Here is a 22870-nt window from a genome sequence, read left to right as displayed (position 1 = left end):
GTTTGGTCCCTTAGCTTGGGGCTTGCTGTGCCTCCCCTGCGGGGGCCTCTTGGCCCTTGCTGACTTTGAACTTTCTGTATGGTCTCTTTGGGGTGTGTTTGCTAGGTATGGGGGCGGGGGGGTTGACTGAAGTATGCTTGCGGGGGCAGGAGGGTGGGGGGAGGGGTGCCTTCTCAGGCTTTCTTTCTTTACTCTGCGGCTTGATCTCCTTTGTTGTGCTCTGGGGGTGCCATTCTTGTTTCTCCTTTTTCCCCCTTTAGCTTTGGAGCTGCTTTGTTGTGGACTGGGGCTTACTGAGGGATTCCCTTGGCGGGTGTACACAGTTTCCTGGAAGTAACGCCAGTTTGGAGGTGTGCTGGTCTTAGGGTGGGGTTGTGCAGAGGGGGGAGAGAGGGGTTCCTTGGGGATGGGGAGTGGAGGGGGGCTGGGTCTTATGGGAGCAGTTTGGTTGGGGTGGAGGGAAGGGGTTTTATGTGGGTGGGGGAGAGGGAAGTTTGACTTCTGCAGGCAGTGGGGGTATCTTTGGGGGCTGTTCATGGGACCATGATTGGAGCGGGAGGGGTGGAGGCTGGGACACCCTTCTGGTACCCTACGGAGGTTATCTTTTGGTAGCTTTTTTCCTCTGATTGCCCTGTTCTGGAGTACATGTTAACCTCATGGAATGTGGGGGGCATTCATTCCCCCATAAAGCGACAAAAAATTTTACAATGCTTGAATCGCTCTAAAACCTCTATTGCCTTTTTGCAGACCAGGTTGTCATTGGTAGAACATGCTAAGCTCTGTACCTGGTGGGTGGGGGCTCACTTGGAGGAAGGGTGGGGTAATTATTCTGATTCGGAAGGGACTTTCTTTTCAATCTCTTCAAGTGCTCCACGATCCTAATGGTTGTTATATCATTGCATTGGTTACGCTCCATAATAAGCCTCTCTTGTTATGCAATGTTTATGCCCCTAACAATCCTCCGGCCCAGTTTTTTTTGGGACTTCGCAACCAACTTTTGCAATTTGGTGGCGTTCCTCTGCTTCTTGGGGGGGGATTTCAATGAAGTCCCCCCGACCCACGCTTGGATCGTTCTGCTTCCACGGGCAAGGAAGCTACTAAGCTTTGTACGGGGGCCTGAACCTTGGAATCCACATTGGGGTTGCTGGATGTTTGGCAAGCATTGCACCCTCTGGAGTGGGACTATTCTCACTTATCTTGGGCCCATCGGACACTATCCCGTATTGATTTGATTCTTATCTCGTGTGCTTTACTGCCCCGGGTGCTGGGGGTGGAAATGGGTCCTATTGAAATCTCTGACCACACTTGGGTGGGATTGCACTGGTCGTGAGGTGAATCCCAGAGTAGTCAGCAGGGGTGGCGGTTTCTGTGTTATCTCCACCAAAAAATACCATTCACACTCGACAATACTTTAATAGAATCGGTACCCAAGCTAAAAATCTTAGGTGTAACTCTTGATGTAGATCTGTCTTACCACGATCATATCAGTGTAGTTGTCAAATCATGCTTTTACAGACTACGGCTGTTACGTTCAATCTCTACATTCTTAGACACTAAATCCCTCAATATTTTAATTCATTCACTTATTATTTCCAAACTGGACTACTGCAACTCTCTTCTAATTAATATAACTCAAAAAGAAAACAGACGCCTCCAAATTATCCAAAATACAGCAATCAAACTAATCCATAACGCAAAGAAATTCGACCATGTTACCCCCTTACTAATTAAATCACACTGGCTCCCAATAACCCATAGAATTACGTTTAAAATTTTATTCCTGGTTTACAAATCTCTAATTTTCAATGAACCTCAATATATTGCTAAAATGATTGTCCCTCACAAAACTTTACGTTCTCTCAGATCTTCTTCTTCACAATTGCTCTCAGTTCCCTCATTAAAAGTCATTGGCACTAGGCGAAATGACATATTTTCTGTAAAAGCACCCTCACTATGGAACTCCCTTCCAAACTTCATTAAAAATGAAACTGACCTCGTTGTTTTTAAGAAAATTTTAAAAACTTACCTATTTCAAGACGCGTTTGACATATGAAAATCCACCTTTTTAGCACTTTTTAGGTCCAATATTTTTAATAACCCTTTATTACCCAATGTGTTTCCCTTTTGATGTCTTTCTCTAACTAAGAACAACATTGTAACTTTTCCCCTTCCTTCCCACCCCCTCCTGTTCGTCTAATTTTGTTTGTTTTATGAGTAACTATTGCAAATTTATTGTATTACCACACTCTGTTGGTTTTTATTACTGTACATCGCTTAGATGTTATTATAAGCGATTTATCAAATAAAGGTCAAACTTGAAACTTGAAACTTGAAACTGTGATGCTCGTTTTCAGGAGTTTCTGCTTCGCAGGTAGGCTGACTTTAAGCATGATAATCAGCGGCATAGGGACGATCCCATTCTTTATTGGGAGATGGCTAAGACGGTGTTGCGGGGAGAGGTTATCGCCTATGTGGCGCGGCTGAAGAAAATGTGGCACCAGGCTGTTTTGGCTTTGGAACGTAGAGCTACTGGGTAACGTCATCAGTATGGTCGTCAGTCCTCTCCCCTGCTTCGGACACAACTTTTAGGAGTGCAACAGGAGTTGAATGAGTTGTTATACCAGGGTGTGATGTGGTCAAGGTTACTACCAGTTTCAATTGTTTCGCTTCGCTAATAAGAGTAGTCGGCTGCTGGCATGCATGGTGAAGGTGCATTGCGGTCACTAAGCCATTACTGTGCTACGTGACACTCGCGGGGTGTTGTATCATCGACCTGTGGAGATTTCTGAACTGTTGCGTTCCTTTTTTGAGGATTTATACGCTGACCCGGGACCAGCCGTTCTGGATGGGCAGGTGTACCTAGATCGTGTGGATTTACCTTGTTAGTCTCTTAAAGATTCTGAAGCTTTGGATCCCACACTTTTTTGAATTGTGTCACCATGTTCCTCTGCTGCGTGGGATTGCTCTCTGCTGGACTCTCTGTGGTTCCTCTCCTACCATTTTCCTCTCTACCACCTCCCTCGGGAGGGCATTCTAGGCATCCACCACCTTATCCGTGAAAAATAATTTCCTAAAATTACTCTTAAGTCTATAATCCCTCAACCTCAATTTATGTCCTCTAGTTTTATCAATTTCTCTTCTCTGGTAAAGATTTGGCTCTATATTAATACCTTTCAAATATTTAAATGTTATCATATCACTCCTGCCCCTCCTCCAGAATATACATTGTTGAGGTCTTCTAGTCTCTTCTCGTACTTCTTTTGGTGCAAACTAGAGCATGACATGGGGACAAATTTTGTCATTCTATAGTGCAAATCCGCTATCATTCATTGCTTTCCTCTGGACCGCATCAATTCTTCTTATAACAGACACAGCCTCTAAAACTGAACAGCCTCTACAATTGAACACAATACTCCATATGGGACCTAATTACCTGTACAGGGGCATCAACATCTTTCTAGCCTTATCACAGTTTCATCATCTTCAGATCCTCACACTATTATTGCAAGGCAGAGTAAGGGTCTTTATCTGCCATCATCTACTATGTTACTATGTCTCTGTCCCTGTCTGTGCATATCAGCCTTTTGCTCCCCAATACATACATCTCCCACAAATTTCTTTTCCCCAAATTCATCACTCTGTACCTTCTTTGCATTGAATTTTAGTTACCAGACATTAGACCATTCTTCCAACCCTTGCAGACCCTTTTTTTCTGTTTTCCATTCCCTCCGGGGTATCCACTCTGTTACAAATCTTGGTATCATCCATAAAAAGGCAAACCTTACCTTCTAACCCTTTGGTAATATTGCTCACAAATATATTGAACAGAATCTGCCCTGGCACTCCACTACTCACCTTTCCGTCCTCCAAGCAAATTCCATTAGCCACCACTGTCTGACATATGTCCATCAACCAGTTTCTAATCCAGTTCACCACTTGAGTCCTAAATTCAATCTGTCAAGTTTGTTCAAGAGGCTCCTATGAGGAACCATGTCAAAAGCTTTACAAAAATTTAAGTAAATTATATCTAGCACTCTTCTTCAATCTAATTCTCTGGTTACCCAGTCAACGAATTCTGTTTACCTTTAGTAAAGTCATGTTGTCTTGGTTCTTGTAACCCATTAGATTCTAGGAATTTCACTGTCCTTTCCTTCAGCAACGCTTCCGTTATTTTTCCAGATGTTAGAAACTGAGGAAAGGTAGAGTCCAAAGCAGCATAGGGAATCCCCACAGACCCAAACATGCTCTAAAAATAGTCACCAAATGCAGCCCTTCACATTTTTGCCTGGGCAACATGATTTGATGCTACTGACTCTCCTAATCAATATTGAATTCAGTTCAAGCTTCTTACTGTTATGCACAGGGTTCTTCTTTCTGGCTCTTAACTGTATTTGCTTAATACTCCTCACACCCTTGCAAGAGAGCTTCACTGACTTCATGATGGGCATCTTCTCAATCCCTTTCCTCACATGCCCATCTTGAGTTTACACACCAGACTGCCTTCTGTTTTGCAGGTCTGTTCCTGTAGAATTTTCTTCCTACATCCCTGTATACCAAACTCTCTCCCCAGATTCAAGATGCTGCTTAAAACTCATCTTCTCAGCTTAGCATTTGGTGACCAGGCCTGGAGTTAGGCATAATGTCAGTACGGGACTGCCTTTCTATTTTATTTTTTAATTCCTATTTTCCTTCTTACAATTAATGGCATGACTTACCACATTAAGAGATTTATTTTAACTTTATACAATGCCTTGCTGTGTCTAATGAAGGGTAGTATATTAGATTTCATTGGTGACAGCACCTGTATTCACCAAACTGCTCTACAGAGAAAGATTGACAATCTGGGTGCAACTTGGGATGGATCTTTAGAAGCACCTCTTTTTTCTTGGCAATTAAAATGTAAGAATATTACAATAGTAATAGACAATCAAAAAGAAACATTTCACACCAGTGAAATATCTTGGCTCACATCAGGGGAGTCAAACCCTGTATCAGAATTAACTAACCTCTAAAAATAAGAAGCAAAGAAAACAAGTCAATTTGAAATCTTTTAACTCCCATAACCTCCAATACTAAATATACCTCACAAGATATTACCTCGAAGAACAGGTTTATCAAGAAAATTCTCTGTAATAGGTCCAAAAAACAAACCAACTTGTTTCCATATGTGATCAGATACTTGCAAGTAAAACAAAAAGAATGACACACAAGAGTTAAAACTTTGGCAACCTACCGGTGCCTAAAGTCCAAAATGCCATTTAAAAGAAGACTTAAAAGAAATTTCAAAGCGCCTAAAAAATCAGCACCAGAATCACGCCTCTGTCTGGAGGCACTTTACGGCACCTAACACCAAAAGTGGCATTAGAACATAAGAATTGTCGCTGATGGGTCAGACCAGTGGTCCATTGTGCCCAGCAGTCCGCTCCCGCAGTGGCCCCCAGGTGCCATAAAGCGCTTACTTAAGCATCATTCACATTAAAGGTAAGTGCTAGAAATATAGGCCTTGAAAACCCTGGCCTATATTTCTGGTGCTTACCTTTGCCAGAGGTGTGATTCTCTAAAAGGCACCATCATGTGCATGTAATCAGTGGCCACTTTTAAGGCCACTTGGTGCTGTTTAGAGAATCTGGGCATTTAGGCTTTGGCATCAGAAAAGCCATCCGTCTCCTCCGTCTGGCATGCAACATCAAGAAATATGGCTATTGATGGACCACAAAAAGGTATGTTCTTTTTAGAAAAATGCAATTTCAAAATATTTCTCTTTTTTGCCTGTTTGAAAAGTAAGTACCTTGTATAGAAATAATATTGTGAGAAAAAGACCATCAGGATTTGATATCCAATCATATTGATCTTCTTAATTAGGAACTCCAGTAGCCCTAGGGACATAAAAGATTAAAACTATAGAGTCTCCCAAAGCACATATATAAAAAAGCTCAAAGTAAAAGAATTGAGAAGGAACTAGAATCAGTGAAGATAACTTGTGAAGAAAAGCATCCCCAAAGCACATATAGAAAAGCTCAAACCAGAAAAGTATTACTGCTAGGGGATTCTATCATCAGAGGGATTAACCTTGGAGCACAGGACAAGGAACTCAAAGAAGTGAAATGCCTTCCAGGATCCTCAGCTACAAGGAATGCTAGACAAATACCAACTGTAATTAGGGAAGCAAAGATTTTGAACCCTGATGTTGTTATGCACCTCGGAACAAATGACCTAGCCAACAATAAGCTTTTCGGGAACTTGGAGAGGGGCTAAAACCTTTTGTAAAGACTGTAACTTTTTTCAGAAGTACTGCCTACTTATGGAAAGAGTGTGGAACGAGTACAGAACCCTGAGAATTTCAATAGGTCGCTCAAAGCCTGGTGTCATCAAGAAGGCTTCAGGCATAGGAGGATGGGGCAATACATAGAACAACAAAAGACTATGTTGAATGACGGGCTGCACCTTACCATGGCAGGAAAAATAATCCTAGCTGAGAAATTCAAGCAATATGTTTCTAGGCATTTAAACTAGAAGGTGGGGAGGCGTATGTATGAAGGACAATTATAGAGGCCACCCCCAGCAAAAGACAAGATGTGATGGTAGTAAAGATTGCAACATAAACAATATTAGCAAATCACTTCTTAGCATTGCAACAGGAAGTGAAACGAAACAAAAAAACTATACAAAAAAGCAGATTACCACTGAAAAATAGCTGAAAAGCGATGACCACAAATGCTCGCAGTCTAAGCAACAAAGTTCATGATCTGCAAGCCCTGATGTTAGAGGCAGACCTGGATATTGTTGCTATCACAGAGACATAGTTCAGTGGGATGCAAACATACCAGGATATAATCTTTTTAGGAAGGACAGAGATGGTCAAAAAGATGGAGGAGTAGCTCTCTATGTAAAGATTGATATCCAAGCGACTAAAATGCAAGGGACTTGGGGAGAGGAAGAAGCGATATGGATTGCTCTGAAAAGTGAAGATGAACTTCTATCTATGTGGGTGTAGTCTACAGACCTCCGACTCAATCGCAGCAAATTGATAAAGATCTGATTGTGGATCTCCAAAAGTTTGGAAAGAAGGAGGAGGTGCTGCTGTTGGGAGACTTCAACCTGCCGGATGTGGGCTGGAAAGTTTCGTCTGCGGAAACGGAAAGAAGTAGGAAGCCTTTCAAGTAGGCTCTGCTCAAATGGTGATGGAACCCATGAGGGAAAAAGCAATATTGGATCTGGTCCTCACAAATGGGGAGAGTATCTCTAATGTTCGAGTGGGTGCTCACTTGGGAAGTAGCGATCATCAAACAGTTTGGTTTGATATAATGGCTAAAGTGGAGGGCGGCCGCACGATACTTAAAGTCCTAGATTTCAAATGTACGGACTTTAATAAAATGGGAGAGTACCTGAAGAAAGAGCTGTTAGGATGGGAGAACATAAGAGAAGTGAAAAAACAGTGGTCTAAGCTGAAAGAAGCAATAAAAATGGCTATGGACCTTTATGTGAAGAAAATAAATAAAAACAAGAGAAAAAGGAAACCGATATGGTTCTCCAAACTAGTGGCGGAGAAAATAAAGGCAAAAGAGTTGGCGTTCCTGAAATATAAAATACCCCAAGAGGAGGAGTATAGAAAGGACTACTGGGTGAAACTGAAAGAAGCCAAGAGAGAGATACGTCTGGCATATGGCTAAAAATGTAAAAAAGGGAGACAAATTTTTTTCAGATATATTACTGAAAGAAGGAAGATGAAAAATGGAATTGCTAAACTAAAAGATGCCAGGAACCGATATGTGGAGAGTGATGAGGAAAAAGCAAATGTGCTAAACCAATACTTCTGTTCTGTGTTCACGAAGAAAATCCTGGAGAAGAACTGAGATTGTCTGGCAAAGATACGCAAGAAAATGGAGTAGATTCTGCGCTGTTCACGGAAGAAAGTGTTTATGAGTAATTTGAAAAACTGGAGGACAAAGCGATGGGACCAGACTTGATCTATCCCAGGATACTGAGGGAGCTCAGAGAGGTTCTGGCGGATCCTATTAAAAACTTGTACAACCAATCTCTGTAGAAGGAAGTGGTTCCTGGGGATTGGAGAAGAGCGGATGTAGTCCCTATTCACAAAAGTGGTCATAGAGATGAAGCAAGAAACTATAGGGTGTTAAGCCTCACTTTGGTTGTTGGAAAAATAATGGAAGTGTTGCTGAAAGAAAGGATAGTGAACTTCCTAGAATCTAATGGGTTACAGGATCCGAGGCTACATGGCTTCAATAAAGGTAAATCATGCCAAACGAACCTGATTGAATTTTTTTGATTGGGTGACTAGAGAACTGGATTGAGGACATATGCTAGATGTTATTTACTTAGATTTCAGCAAAGCCTTTGATACGGTTCCTCATAGGAGACTCTTGAACAACCTTGAAGGGCTGAAATTAGGACCCAAAGTGCTGAACTGGATTAGAAACTGGTTGTCAGACAGATGCCAAAGGGTGGTGGTTAATGGAAGTCACTCAGAGGAAGGTGAATAGTGGAGTCCCTCAGGGTTGGGTGCTGGGGCTGATCCTGTTCAATTTATTTGCGAGCAACATTGCTGAAGGGATAGAAGGTAGGGTTTGCCTTTTTGCGGATGATACCAAGATTTGTAACAGAGTAGACACCGTGGAGGGAGTGGAAAACATGAAAAAAGATCTGCAAAAGTTAGAGAAACGGTCTAATATCTGGCAACTAAAATTCAATGCAAGAAATGCAAAGTAATGCATTTGGGGATTAATAATCAGAAGGAACTGTATATGCTGAGGTGAGAGGCTGATATGTACGGAAGGGGCGAGGGACCTTGGGGTGTTAGTGTCCAAAGATCTAAAGGTGAAAAAACAGTGCGACAAGGCAGTGGCTGCTGCCAGAAGGATGCTGGGCTGTATAAAGAGAGGTGTAACCAGTAGAAGAAAAGGTGTTGATGGTCCCTGTACAGGTTGGTGGTGAGGCCCCACTTGGAGTATTGTGTTCAGTTTTGGAGACCATACCTGGCAAAGGACAGGAGACTTGAAGCGGTCCAGAGGATGACAAAAATGATAGGAGGTTTGCACCAAAAGACGTATGAGGAGAGACTGGAATCCCTGAATATGTATACCCTAGAGTAAAGGAGGGACAGGGGAGATATGATTTCTGACATTTAAGTACTTGAAAGATATTAATGTAGAACAAAATCTTTTCAAGAGAAAGGAAAATGGTAAAACCAGAGGGCATAACTTGAGGCTGAGGGGTGGGAGACTCAAGAGCAATGTAAGGAAATTCTTCTTTACAGAAAAGGTGGTGGATGCCTGGAATGCGCTCCCGAGAGAGGTGATGGAGAGGAAAACAGTGATGGAGTTCAAAAAAGCATGGGATGAACACAGAGGATCTAGAATCGGAAAATAATAGAAAATATTGAAGAACTAAGGCTAGTACTGGGCAGACTTGCATGGTCTGTGTCTGTATGTGGCCGTTTGGTTCAGGATAGGCTGGGGAGGGCTTCAATTGCTGGGAGGGTGTAGATGGGCTGGAGTGAGCTTTGACAGAGACTTCGGTAGTTGGAACCTAAGCACAGTACCAGGCAGAGCTTTGGTTTCTTGCCTAGAAATAGCTAAGAAAAAAAAAATTTAAATTGAATCAAGTTGGGCAGACTGGATGGACCATTTGGGTCTTTATCTGTCATCATCTCATGTCATGTTACTATGATATGGCAAAATGTCCTTCAAGCACATTTTGAAGAGTTCAAATGATAACAAATAATGAGTAATTGGGAAATTAAGCAATCTTAAATTCCTGGCACTAGAAAGATGTTCAGTTCCCTCCAAATGAGACTGTATCAGACTCTTAACACCACAGCTGACTTCAAATTAGATACCGATGATTCCACTTTAGCAAATTAATTTTTCTTCATGTTCCAACAATTTAACAGCAGTGTCCTGGCAAAATTTATATAATCTTGTGCTTTGTAATGCTTTTTCTATACGAGAAACAGCTTACCTTATTTCCTGTATGGTAGTTTGTTTTTCTTGTGAGGTAGACGTGGATGAAGTCTGTAATAATATTGTAAAGTCTATTTGAACTGGTATGGGGCTAGGTGCCTTTAATGGACACCCCGTAACTAGCGCTCCCAAAAAGATGAGCGTTCTTCTTACTTGCAAACACTCACTGCTCTTATTGAGCTTGGGCATAGGCCGAAGATGACGTAATCCCAGGGCTCAGTCACCATGCTTAGGCCAGGTATTGCTCTCGCACTGAATGAACAGCCAAGCCCAAGGTGTAACTGAACAAACTGGAACTCTTTTATTCAACAAATTGTAAACTATTCAGATATAATGGCAATCAACAGGTTCAAAAAATGATCCTTAGCAGTTCACATCACTATCTCCTTATTGTACTCTGGTTAGGGTAACTATTTATTCTCTGTCTTCCCCTCAGGGACCAAAAGGTTTTCTCCCTCCATACTCAAGCCCTTAAGTTTCCTTCTTACTTGTCCGGTAGTCAGACTTAGTAGTCTCTCTCTCACACCCAATCACAAAAGGAGTCTCCCTCAGTACACAGGGCTTTGGTGGGAGAAAAAGGGACACCAAAAGCTTTGATCAGTTCTTGTTAATTTCTCTACTCTCTATCCACTCCTTAGGAACCATAAAAGGAGCCTCCCATGATGCTAGGACTTTGGCAGGAGTATAGGCTAACCAATAGCCCTGAGTTTCTCACTCACTCTCTTTTTATAATCCCCCCCCCCCCCACCTTGAGAAAAGAGACCTCCTACACCTTCCAATCACTCCAGCTTAGTCTCAGTGACCCTCTGAAAAAATCTACAACCACTGCCTTTAGGGCAGAATCAACTTTCAGGGGGGGAAGGGGGGTCAGATACACTACTCATGTCTATACTAAGTTGTCAGCAGTGTAAATCCTTTTTTTTTTTAATTTTTATTTATAAAATTTTCATTCTTACAATAAATGAATAGCATAATATTTAATTTATAATAATTATAGTTGTATGTACAATATCATATCATATATATTGACTCCCTTTCCCCTGTTATTTGTTTTTTCATTTTTTCTCATATTAATTTCTATATTTCCCTCCCTAACCCTATATTATTATTATCAATGTGTTAAGATATCTGATCCTTAGAATATTTTGTCAATGGATCCCATATTTTCTTAAAATTTTTTATATTTCCTTGTTGTAATGCCAATATTTTCTCCATTTTGTAAATGTGACACACCGAGTTCCACCAGAATGTATAATTTAGCTTGGTATAATCCTTCCAATTTTGTGTGATTTGCTGCATGGCAACTCCTGTCAATATTAAAAGCAATTTGTTATTGTTTGCTGATATTGGACTTTGTGTTCTCATTGCAGTACCAAATAATATGGTATCATATGAGAGAGACCAATATGATTTTCTAGATTTACTAAGTTGTCAGCAGTGTAAATCCAAAGACTATATTAACATGCATAAGATGATCTCCAAAGCTAACACAAAAATTTGGACCATGTCAACAGAATGGTGTAACTTCTTTGTGGCAGAAGAATTAACACAGGTAGCATCAAGTTCTTTTGCTTTAGAGGTGGTTCTGTGCTGAGGACAATGCTTAGAGCGTTAACTTCCCAAAATGTGAATCCAAGTCCTCATTTAGGATTAAAAACGCAACTGCAGAAGGTAAATAAAAGATTTAAAAAGCCTCGACAGCAGCTTTAATCAGTCTATATAAGGCAGGCTGTAGTTTAAACCAGAGGCAATGGATGGCAGTGAATCAATAATCAACAATGCTACTCAGCCTGGAGTAGAGACATAAAGGTAACAGGAATTCTATAATCAGAGCTTCCCAAACTGTGTGCCAGAACCCCTAAATGGGATCACAACCTGGGCAGGTGACTCACTGTCCTGCACCGTCTGGAGGTCACATGCTTTCTATGACCACACAAATTGATCACCAACTTGTGTGGTTTCTGTAACTATTAAAATAGGGTCACAGCTGAAAAAAGGTTGGGAAGATTTACTTAAGTGTTGTTCCTGTCCAGTCCACTTTCTTCATGACGACTCTCTTGGGTCACTACATGAGGCAACAAAAGCAACACCAAAAAGAAAAATATGCTGAATTATGCTGTGCCAGCTATGCCCAAAACATTCTTCAGGCTCAATGTTTACTAATGAGCAAGTCCAAGAGAGATGAGACAGCTCTCATGCCTATTGGTTGTTTGCCATTCTTCTGTTGCATATAGGGTAGGCACAGAACCCTGGGTTTAGCCAGTGCCAAAGTCCAATATATGATATTGCCTTTTAGTTTGGTTTTTTACTGCTACTATTTTTTCTATAGTGGTACCAGACGTTTGCAGTGCTGTAGAGTCACAAAGAAAAAGTTGAAGATGAGCAAGACAGTATTGGAATTTTCAAAGTTTTATGAAGGAGAGCTTAATTTTCATGTTTGCAGAGCTAAACAGGAGTCTGGGGATATTGATATTAACAGGAGTTGCCATCCAACAAATAACACATAATTGGAAAGACTGTAGAAGACTGAATTATTGTTTTTGGTGGTCTTCAGTTTGTCATGTGTATAAAATGGAAAGAGCGTTGGCTGTTCAAAAAGGATATTATAATAAATTTAAGGATGTATGGGGACCTTTATTAAATTATAGTAATGAATAAGTTACACTTTTCCCAATCTTAATACACATGTGGATTTGGGGGGGGATTTCTTGTTTTTCCATTAAGAATATATAGATGATTGTCGTAAGATATTATTTTTATGTGGTATATATTAGTTGTATATGAATTTGGGAGGGGGTGGGGGTTAAATCTTCTTGGTGTATGATATTGAAAATTTTTCAAGTGATGTTGTATTATATTTGGTAGATATTTACTGTACACTTGATGTAAGTTTAAAAATGAATAAAGAAATTATTTAAAAAAAGGAGTCTGGGGAAAGGTTTGTGCATGCACAGAAATTTCACTTAGTTCTGAGCTCTAGAAGAGCTGCTCCATCCCAGCAATCTGATATCTCCCACTTCTGTGGCTGATTCAATCCTGCTTGTCAAAAGAGAATCAGCCATTAAGGACTCCTTTTTCTAAGCTGCACTAGCGGTTTTAGCACGCTAGATACTTGCGCCAGTATTGAGCTGGCATTAGTTCTAAAACGCTAGCACATCTTAGTAAAAGGAGCCCTAAATGTTGCATATAGGTGAACTATTTTGCCATTAACTTGCACTTTTATTTTTCCTCTAGGTAAAGGAGATATGGCAATGTCCAATATTGTGGGATCTAATGTATTTGACATGCTATGCTTGGGACTTCCTTGGTTTATTAAAACAGCCTTCATTGATAGATCCTCACCCGTGCAAGTAAACAGCAATGGATTTACTTATACTAGTGTTTCACTTCTTTTCTCAATCATATTCATTTTCCTGGCAGTTCATCTAAATGGCTGGAAACTAGATAAAAAGTTGGGCGCAGTCTGTCTAATAATGTATTTGGTATTTGCTTCATTATCCGTTTTATATGAGCTTGGTATTATAGGAAATAATGTAATACAAGCATGCAGTGACTAACATATGTGCCAATAAATTGAATTAAAAATATGCTCAGTAAAGATGTTTTTGTGTCATCTGTTGAACCCCCCCGGCCACTAATTTTTTTATTTTTGAATAAATATGCAACTATCATCCATTTATAAAACAAAAACTTTATGAAAGATTTTTTACACTACAATGTCAATACAAGCTGGAAAAACAAACAGCACAAAACAAATGCCACTATGAAACATTGAAAGTAACAGTGAGAAAATGGCTTTTTTTTATTTTATTAAAAACAGTATAACCATTCATTTAAACTGAATGACCACAGAAAAAATTGTCCTTAAAAACCAAACTCAGTAAGATTTTGTTAACAGAATTACAGTATTTTAAACACTATACTGTTAAAAGGCTAATGGGACTTAAAAGTTCATTTTTACAGCTCTAAGCATACACTGTTACTAAAAAAATGATTTACTTGGAAAGAGAACCTAAAGAAATGGGAATGTTCATGACAGTGTAGTTTTGATTTATGCATTGCGGTCCAAACGTACATCAATTTCTCTGCCACTGATCTTTACGCCATTCATTATTCTACAAGCCTTTTCAGCTGTTTCTGGTGAGTCAAATCTGACAGTTCCACAGCCTTTTGATTTTCCATTCTCAGTTTTGATTTCTGCAAACATTACATGTCCTGTTAAGAAAGATCAAAAGATCAGAACTGTATTGTACTGAAAACACTTGAGATTTAACACTTATTATTTAATATGCAGGTAAATTACAAAGTTAAAACAAATTATCCACATATCAGTAATATATATAGAAGACAGAAGTCGGAGACAAATGCAAAAATAGAAAGAAAACCAACCGTACACCCACAGCACAAACAAGTGTCTACTGCTGAGGTCAAGGTTCTTGGAAAGTATGTTCAGCTACTAGTAGGTAATCAGTCCCATAGTACTGACCTAAGAATGTGTCCATTTCACTGCAAGCAATTTCAAATACTGTACTTGAAATCCACCAGTGCTTACAACTGTAAATTTGGCAGCTAAAATCTGAGAAGCCAGTATCTTCCTAACTTTAGGGATGTGTTTTGCACCAAAATCTCAACAGTGCCAGCTCCAGAGAGAGGCTATGCACTTATCCTATCAACAGCAAGATATTGTGTGTCACTTGGCACCAAACTCTCTGGATACTGGGACAGCTCTGCTACATGTTAATGTGAGTACCCCTTGCCCTGCACTGCCTCCCTAGGTCTAACCTTTTCAATATCCATATGTGGCACAATGGCATACATAGAAGAAGAAGAATTGTATTTTTATATACCGCCTAACCAAAAATGGTTCTAGGCGGTTTACAACAAATAAGCCCAAGTCATACAGTGGAGAGTACAATTTAAAAGGAAAAAACAATTCAAAACAAAATACAATAAATAAGAATTGGTCCTACAGCAGAAAATATGATTTAAAATAAAAATGCAATTTAAAAGAATGGTTCTAAGCAGATTACAACAAATAAGAACCAACCATACAGTAAAAATACAATTTAAAAGAAGATACATTGCATGACGGAGGCATAGAATTATTCAACGAAACAACCAGTTAGGATACAAATTTTTCAAACAGTTGGGTCTTCAATAGTTTTCTTAAATCAAGATAAGAAGAGGATCCTAGCATAATTTTACTGAACCAATCATTCATTTTGGCAGCCTGAAATCTTTTGTAACAACATAATTTAGCGGAAGGAAATGTAAACAGACAAACTCTGCGTGTGACCTTATTTGGGTGGTTCAAAGAAATACGGGAAACAAGGTATCCAGGTGGCAAATCAAAAATTGATTTGTAACAAATGCAGGCAAACTTAAACAAAACTCTGGCTTCAATCGGGAGCCAGTGGAGTTTCAAATAATATGGTGTAATATGCTCCCATTTTTTCAATCCAAAGATCAATCGAACTGCGGTGTAAACTGTAATATGAAGCACCACATACCAGATTCCAATCTACTTTATCCAGATTTAATAGACTTCCTATTTCATTTGACCAAGAGACTCTGGAGGATACGCCCAAGTAAGTGACTTTCTTAACATAAGAACAAGAATATAACAATAGCCATACAGGGTCAGTTCAATGGTCCATCTAGCAAGCAGTGTATTAATGAAATACTTTTTTGTATCCCGTCTGTACAATACTGTTTGCAAAGCATTTGCTCCATATTAGGGTCCATCCCTGAATTAATTTTTGAGATGAAAAATGTCAAATGTAAATCATCTCTGAATCAAGTTGTATACGGTTTATAAGAGATAATAAAGAAACTTGATCAGAGGACAGTGAAACCAAAATTCTTACAACTACTTAGCTTTTTATCAAAGAACAATTGAAAAGTGAGGTGTTTTCCCTCACTGGATGGAAGTGGTATGGAGCCTCTCTCCTTGTGCTCTCATGTAAGCTGCTAATGTATGGGGCACTTATAAGGACCACCTAGAAATTTCTAAGCTTGGGATGTGAAAGCACCAGTCAGAAAATGTGCAACCTCTGTGATATACTTTTCTGTTGCATGGATGGGTCAGCGGGGGTTCGACTGGGAGGGGGGAAAAGCGGTCTGCCTCGGTGCTCCATTACCTTCTTCGGGCAGCAGCAGCGTTTACAATTCGCTGCTGTTGCCGGCTTCAGGCCTTGCTCTCTGCCAGATCCTGCCTACTTCCTGTTTTCATGAAGACAGGACCCAACAGAGAGGAAGGCCTGAAGCCAGCAACAGCAGTGAATTGTGAATGCTGCTGCTGCCCGATGAAGTTCAGGACACCAGGCCTTGGGTGACAAGGAGGAAAGGGAGCAGAGGGGGAGAGAATTGGGGAGAGTGTTGAAGGAAGATGAGGGAGGGAATGAAAGGAAATGCCAGGGCTTGGAGGGAAGGAGGAAGGTATGCCAGACCAAGGGAAAAGGAAAGAGGAGATGTCAGAGCATGGAGGGGGAGGGAGAGATGGAAGAAAAGGAAAGGAGAGAGATGCCGGGAATCAGGGAAGGGATGATGCCAGACCATGGGGGAAGGAAAGAAAGGAGACGAGAGAGATGCCAGAGCATAAGGGAGGGGGTGGAGACAGAGAGAGAAAAACAGAGAGGTGACAGAGCTGAAATCAATCATGTACAAAGGAGAGAAGGGGCACGGGATAGATAGTTTATGGAAGGAGCATAGAAAGAGGGAAGATGCCATATGGAAGAGAGAGGGCGGACACTGGATGGGCAGTGAATGGAAGGGGAGAGATAGAGGGTGAACAGTAGATGGAAGGGATAGAGAGGGAAACAGACACTGAATGGAAGTGTGGGGGAGAGGAGGGACAATCCGCTGAATGGAAGTGTGAGGGACAGGGGGAGCAATGCTCAGAGGCAGGGGATCGATGCCTTGATGAAGAGCGTTGATGTACACTATGTGACTGATGCAATGTTGATCGATACCTTGATGGAGATCTGGTACCCTGTGGCCTCGATGTGCTATGCTGCGACTGGGCCAGTACCAAGGGAGCGGAAGTTAACAGCAGTGCAGCATGCAGCCTGAGGATGTCTCCAAGCTCCCTCCAAAAGAACTTGTTGAGTTGCTCTTTGAAGAGCTGCACTAGTACCCTTGGTTCAAACCATTGGTACCATTAGTGTAGCAGGGTATCTCAGGATGGGTGACCTCGGCGAGGACGCATGTCCTAAGCCAATCCCTGTGGAGATGGAGAGAGATGACGTCCCTTTTTAGCTTGCATCAAGGGACTCTATGTGGAAGAGGTTTACGACGTTAGCTAGGAAGAGGATGGCTTCTTAGCTAGCTTCCCCGATGCCGGGATGCCATCTGATGCCGATGTAGATGCAGGTACTGCCGGGTCAGAATGCTTATTGGTATCCATTGCCGACCCAAAAAGCTTCTCTTGTTGGAGGCCCCTTGATTTTAAAGAACACTTCTGTAGGGTAGAGCAGTGCAGGCAGGATTCCACATGATGTTTGGGGCCTAAGCACTGCAAACACCAGCTATGCGGACCAGTTAAGGATATAGGCCGCCAACACTGATAGCACTTTTTAAAACCCATCAACGGCTTCGACATGGACGGGAAAATAGCATTGGCAAAGTTAAACTCAATGTTTAAACGTAGTATTCTGAGAAAAAGAAAAGAAATTCAAAGGCTAGAAGCCTTGAGAAATACCTCATGCAACTGCAGAAACAACCCCCTAAAGGGGCAAAAGCCTGCCTTGAGAGAACGAATAAAACTTTTTTTTTTAAAGAAAAACAAAAAACAAAAAAGGCTAACTAGACCAAAATAAAGTGTAAAATAATGGCCAAAAGCCAAAGAATACAGTGAGTCGAAGGCATGCAAACCGGACGAAATCCAGAACACAACTTTTTAGCTCCATGGAGAATGAAAAACTGAAGTACCGTGCGCCTACGTCAGGCAGGAAGGCACTCATGCATGCACAATGTGGACAGTCGTGGATATTCTTAAAACTTAAAGTGATGTTCATTCTTAAAACTGTCCGTATCGGGTTCCATGGATGACGTCACCCACACGTGAGAATTTGCTGCCTGCTTGTCTTAGGATAATGAACCAGGCTATTAGAGCTTTGCAGCCTTAGTTGAAAAGGGACTGAATATCAAATGGAAAAAACTTGCAGTAGTCAACATTAATGAAAACATAGCATTGTGTGCAATACCCTCTCCATTACTTACCACACTGACTGAATTTCTCTTTCAATTTCTGCCAAGTCAAGTCAAATGGAAGCTGTTGCAAGGAAAAAAAAGGCAACAGGCATAATCTTATTGAAAAGCAGCAAAGATCACACATGATTTTTCTTTTTAAAAATTCGATTCATATGCTTACATTTCTGACAAATATTTGGTTGCCTTTAGATCTCTCCCTTCCTCCACCAGATCCAAATGCCCCAAATCCTCGATCCAAGTCCACACCCCTATCCAAGGCAGCTCCCATGCGATCGAAGGAACTTATCCTATCCATTCCCATGGCTCCTGCCATACTGTTCATAGCACCCATTCCACCACCTGAATAGAAGAAAAAAAAAGTCAATTACATCAAACACAGGGCAGCCCAATTGTTTAACGAGTAGTATATAAATGCCTTTTTATAGGGTCTGACTTCTTCTGATTGTAGATTTTCTGGAGGATTTCATCTTTGAAGCTCATTTGTCTTTTGATTTGTTTTAAATTTTATGTATGTAATATTTTGTAAACCATCTAGGTTTAAGATGGTATAGAAATTTTAAAATAAAAAAATACTAACAAACATATTATGAAGCACAAAAAATAGGAGCCGCTCCCCCCAAAATAAACTTCAGCTGCTTTTTACCCATCCATTTACAAAGTTTTTCAGCTCTTATTTATTCTTGATTAACAGATGAAACTTCCCTCCCCCTTCCTATTGTTTTTTTTTATTTTTACCTTTTATGTCTGCTTTTCTTGAATTATTGTAGTTCTACCTCATTCCACTTCTTTTTTTAAGAGTTGTGTCTGTTAATGTCCATGACAATTAATGTTATGTTTTATTACGTGTATCCCCTTTTTTAATGTACATCACCTATAAATCACGATAGCTGATATTGGGATTGTCTCCAGCTTACCTTTTCCCTCATTTTGTGTTGCATAGACCATCAAGAGAAACTAGAAACTTCGACTTATTTGCTTATCCAAAAATTAATGGGTGTAGATATAAGACCTTCTTAGAAAGGACTCTAACATTTCAAACTGGTAGGCAACAATCTTGGTTAGGTAAATGTATTCAGAAAGCTATGTTATCCTATTGCAGTTTTCGGAAATTAATTAAGACCACTTTGTTCGATAAGTTTATTACTTGGTGAGTTTTATTATTGAAATTCTATTTTACAAATATTTGTATTTTTTACTATATTGTATTTCGCTGATTGTCCAGCTCTTTTTAGTGTAAACCACTTAGAACTTTTGGTTATGGCGGTATAAAAGAATAAAATTGTTATTATTATTAATCAAAAATTTGAATAAACTTGAAACTTACCCCCTCTTTTACAAAACTACAATAGCAGTTTCTAGTGTGTGGAGCCGTGCTGAATGGCCCGCGCTGCTCCCAATGCTCATAGGAAATCAATGAGTGTCGGGAGCAGCTCGGGCCATTCAGCGCGGCTCCCCGAGCTAGAAACTGCAATTGCAGTTTTGTAAAAGGAGGCCTTAGTGATTATAGTGGTGAGCCAAGAGCTTTGGAACTTTTAGTCATACTTCTTCCATTGATGGGCCTTATGACTTTAGATAAAGTCATTTCACCCACATATAAACCTTCTTGGAATTTACTAACTGTACCCCAAGTGACACACTTTGAGTATAAATTAACTCTAAAATCCACATCTTCAAATAAAGAAAAAAAAAATCCAGTACATAAATGTCTGTGATCGATTAATTTCATACAGATTTGAAGTCAGTTTAAAAAAAGATGGCTTTTGATTATAAAGTACCTATACCATATACAGTACTTTGTAGACAATATATATTCACAATTTCAAACCTTAGACCTATATATGTGCCAAAACAAACTAGCTTGCACATGGTAAAACTTTTAAACTTAACAGCAGTCACAATGACTTTTTGAAGATCAGAATGGTAGTTCTTGGGTGTAAGGAAGTGTTTGTCACACTACCTGAGGTGCCAAGAGCTACCGAATGGTCCACAACTGCCAAGAGTTGACCTGTTTTGCCAGCATAGGAGAGACATCAAAAGTCAGCCAGCTTTAAACCTGGGTAGTGCTGCAGTATATGTCCATGAGCCCATGGTTACATGCTTTAAGAGGCATAATCAAAGGGCACTTGGGAGCCAACTGAGGAGTTAGAGGAGAAACAAGATCAACATTCTATTGGTGATTACTGCTCGAGAGCCATTCCAGCGATATATATCTCCCTAGGAAAAAAAAAAAATATATATATATATATATATATATATTTTATTATTATGGAAAAAAGAAAAGTAAAATCCCAGGTAGCTAAACCATCACATTCTGAAGCAATTCATGTAACTATGAACTCATTAAGAGATCAGAATGTAGAAGGCTCCAGAGCTGCAGAAACAACTGAAGTATTGCCAGATGGCTAAGTAAAGCCCTGACACTCAGACTGGACTCATGCTTTCTGCCTCATCCATCAGCATCAGATGAGATTGAGATTCCTTGATACTCTCTACTGAGGGTTTAACAAAGTTACAAGGAGGAGTTAATCACAACCCAGAGAATATCAACAATGAGGTTTCTGAGGATACTAAATAACTCCTTTTGGTTTCCTCTGCTACTTTCTCCATCGTTGGAAAGATTTTAGCATCCAAAGGGGTATCTTTTTCATTAGCTCCAGCTATTTCCTTACATCTGGTAGGATTTTTTTCTGAATGCATGGGGCTGAAGAATCCGTTATTTATGACCCTCCCACAAGAGATTAGATTAGATTAGATTACCAGTTTAAAAATATGGAGAATGGTGGCAAAAATGGAAGCCACACTCTCTGGTTGCCTGCCACACTAAGTTCTCTGGAGAAACATTTTTTACACTACTCACGTGGTTTAAAAACTGGTTGGCGGATAGGAAACAGAGAGTGGGGGTAAACAGACAATGCTCGGACTGGAAAAGAGTCACGAGTGGAGTGCCACATGGTTCGGTGCTCGGGTCTGTGCTCTTCAACATATTTATAAACGACCTAGAAATTGGCACGATGAGTGAGGTGATTAAATTTGTGGACGATGCAAAGTTATACAGAGTAGTGAGGACACAGAAGGATTCCGAAGACCTACAACGAGACAAACACACTCGAGGAATGGGCCACAAAATGGCAAATGAGGTTCAACGTGGATAAATGCAAGGTGATGCATGTCGATAACAAAAATCATATACATGAATACAGGATGTCCAGTGCTATACTCGGAGAGATCCCCCCTCAGGAAAGAGACTTGGGAGTACTTATAGACAAGTCAATGAAACCGTCTGCGCAAATCATGGCAGCAGCGAAAAGGGCAAACAGAATGCTAGGAATGATTAAGACGGGGCTCACAAACAGATCTGAGAAGGTTATCATGCCACTGTACTGGGCAATGGTATGTCCTCACCTGGAGTACTGCGTCCAACACTGGTCACTGTACACGAAAAATGACATAGTACTACTTGAAAGGGTCCAGAGAAGAGCGAAGAAAATGGTCAAGGGACTTGAGGAATTGCTGTACAATGAGAGGCTAGAGAAACTGGGCCTCTTCTCCCTTGAAAAGAGGAGACAGAGGGGACATGATTAAAACATTTAAGATATTGAAGGGAATTGTCTTAGTAGAAAAAAAGAGATTGTTCACTCTCTAAGGTGAAGAGAACGAGAGGGTACTCGCTAAAGTTAAAAGGGGGTAAATTCTGTACAAACGTAAGGAAGTTCTTCTTCACCCAGAGACTGGTAGAAATCTGGAACGCTCTTCTAGAGGCTGTTATAGGGATTCAAGAAAAGGTTAGATAAGTTCCTGCTGGACCAGAACATATGCAGATAAGGCTAGACTCAAGTAGGGCACTGGTCTTTGACTTAAGGGCCGCCGTATGAGCGGAATGCTGGGCACAATGGACCACTGGTCTGAACCAGCAGCGGCGATTCTTATGTTCTTATCATTAGCCATGAGATAATTATTAGACCATGCCAAGAAAATTGAAGCACTCGATGCTTTTAAATTCTTCCTCAATTAAAAGGAACAAAAGATTATTTCTTACCTGATAATTTTTTATATTTTAGTCCTATTAATCTAGTACAGAACCTGTGGATACTGCCTGCCAACCAGCAAGCAAAGATGGAGCAATGTGTTCATGCATTTGTACTGCAAAAACCCGAAGGAATGGTACAGTTTAGGGGGTGAAGAACTTATGTGCATGACAAGAGCAGAACTTGGGTGTGATTGTATGCGATGATCTTAATGTAGCCAAACAGGTTGAAAAGATGACAGCGAAAGCTAGTAGTATGCTAGGGTGCATAGGGAGAGGTATGGCCAGTAGGAAAAAAGAGGTATTGATGCCCCTGTATAAGACTCTGGTGAGACCTCATTTAGAATATTGTGTGCAATTCTGGAGACACCTTCAAAAAGATATAAAAAGGATGAAGTCAGTCCAGAGAAAGGCTACTAAATTGGTGCATGGTCTTTATCATAAGGCGTATGGGGACAGACTTAAAAGATCTCAATATGTATACGAGGGGAGATATGATAGACGCGTTTAAATGCCTACGTGGCATAAATGTGCATGAGTCGAATGGAAGCTCTGGAATGAGAGGGCTTAGGATGAAGTTAAGAGGTGATAGGCTCAGGAGTAATTTAAGGTAATATTTATTTTTTACAGAAAGGGTGGTAGATGCATAGAACAG

General features: G+C 40.4%; 2 protein-coding genes across 7 annotated transcripts in view; one reads left to right on the top strand and one right to left on the bottom strand.

Annotated features, from left to right (window-relative positions):
- The window catches only part of SLC24A5 (solute carrier family 24 member 5), a 38907-nt gene extending 25329 nt beyond the window's left edge, over positions 1-13578 (top strand). For all 3 annotated transcript variants that reach the window (XM_033920390.1, XM_033920391.1, XM_033920388.1), the window contains exon 9: positions 13215-13578. In XM_033920390.1, the coding sequence (XP_033776281.1) occupies positions 13215-13537 (323 nt within the window). In that variant the 3' untranslated portion in view covers positions 13538-13578. The remainder of the gene's footprint in view (positions 1-13214) is intronic.
- A 180-nt stretch (positions 13579-13758) lies between these two features.
- MYEF2 (myelin expression factor 2) overlaps positions 13759-22870 on the bottom strand; it is a 222122-nt gene continuing 213010 nt past the window's right edge. For 2 of the 4 annotated variants that reach the window (XM_033920385.1, XM_033920384.1), the window contains 3 exons: positions 18352-18530; positions 18201-18252; positions 14032-14195 (listed from right to left, as the gene is read on the bottom strand). In XM_033920385.1, the coding sequence (XP_033776276.1) occupies positions 14032-14195; positions 18201-18252; positions 18352-18530 (395 nt within the window). Of the gene's footprint in view, positions 14196-18200; positions 18253-18351; positions 18531-22870 lie in introns of all 4 variants that reach the window. The other 2 variants (XM_033920383.1, XM_033920386.1) reach the window with 2 other exon arrangements.

The sequence above is a fragment of the Geotrypetes seraphini genome, chromosome 14 (genome assembly GCF_902459505.1).
Source record: "Geotrypetes seraphini chromosome 14, aGeoSer1.1, whole genome shotgun sequence".
In the NCBI taxonomy this organism is placed as follows: domain Eukaryota; kingdom Metazoa; phylum Chordata; class Amphibia; order Gymnophiona; family Dermophiidae; genus Geotrypetes; species Geotrypetes seraphini.
Note: the sequence above shows the minus strand (reverse complement) of the source record. Positions and strands in the feature narration are given on the sequence as shown.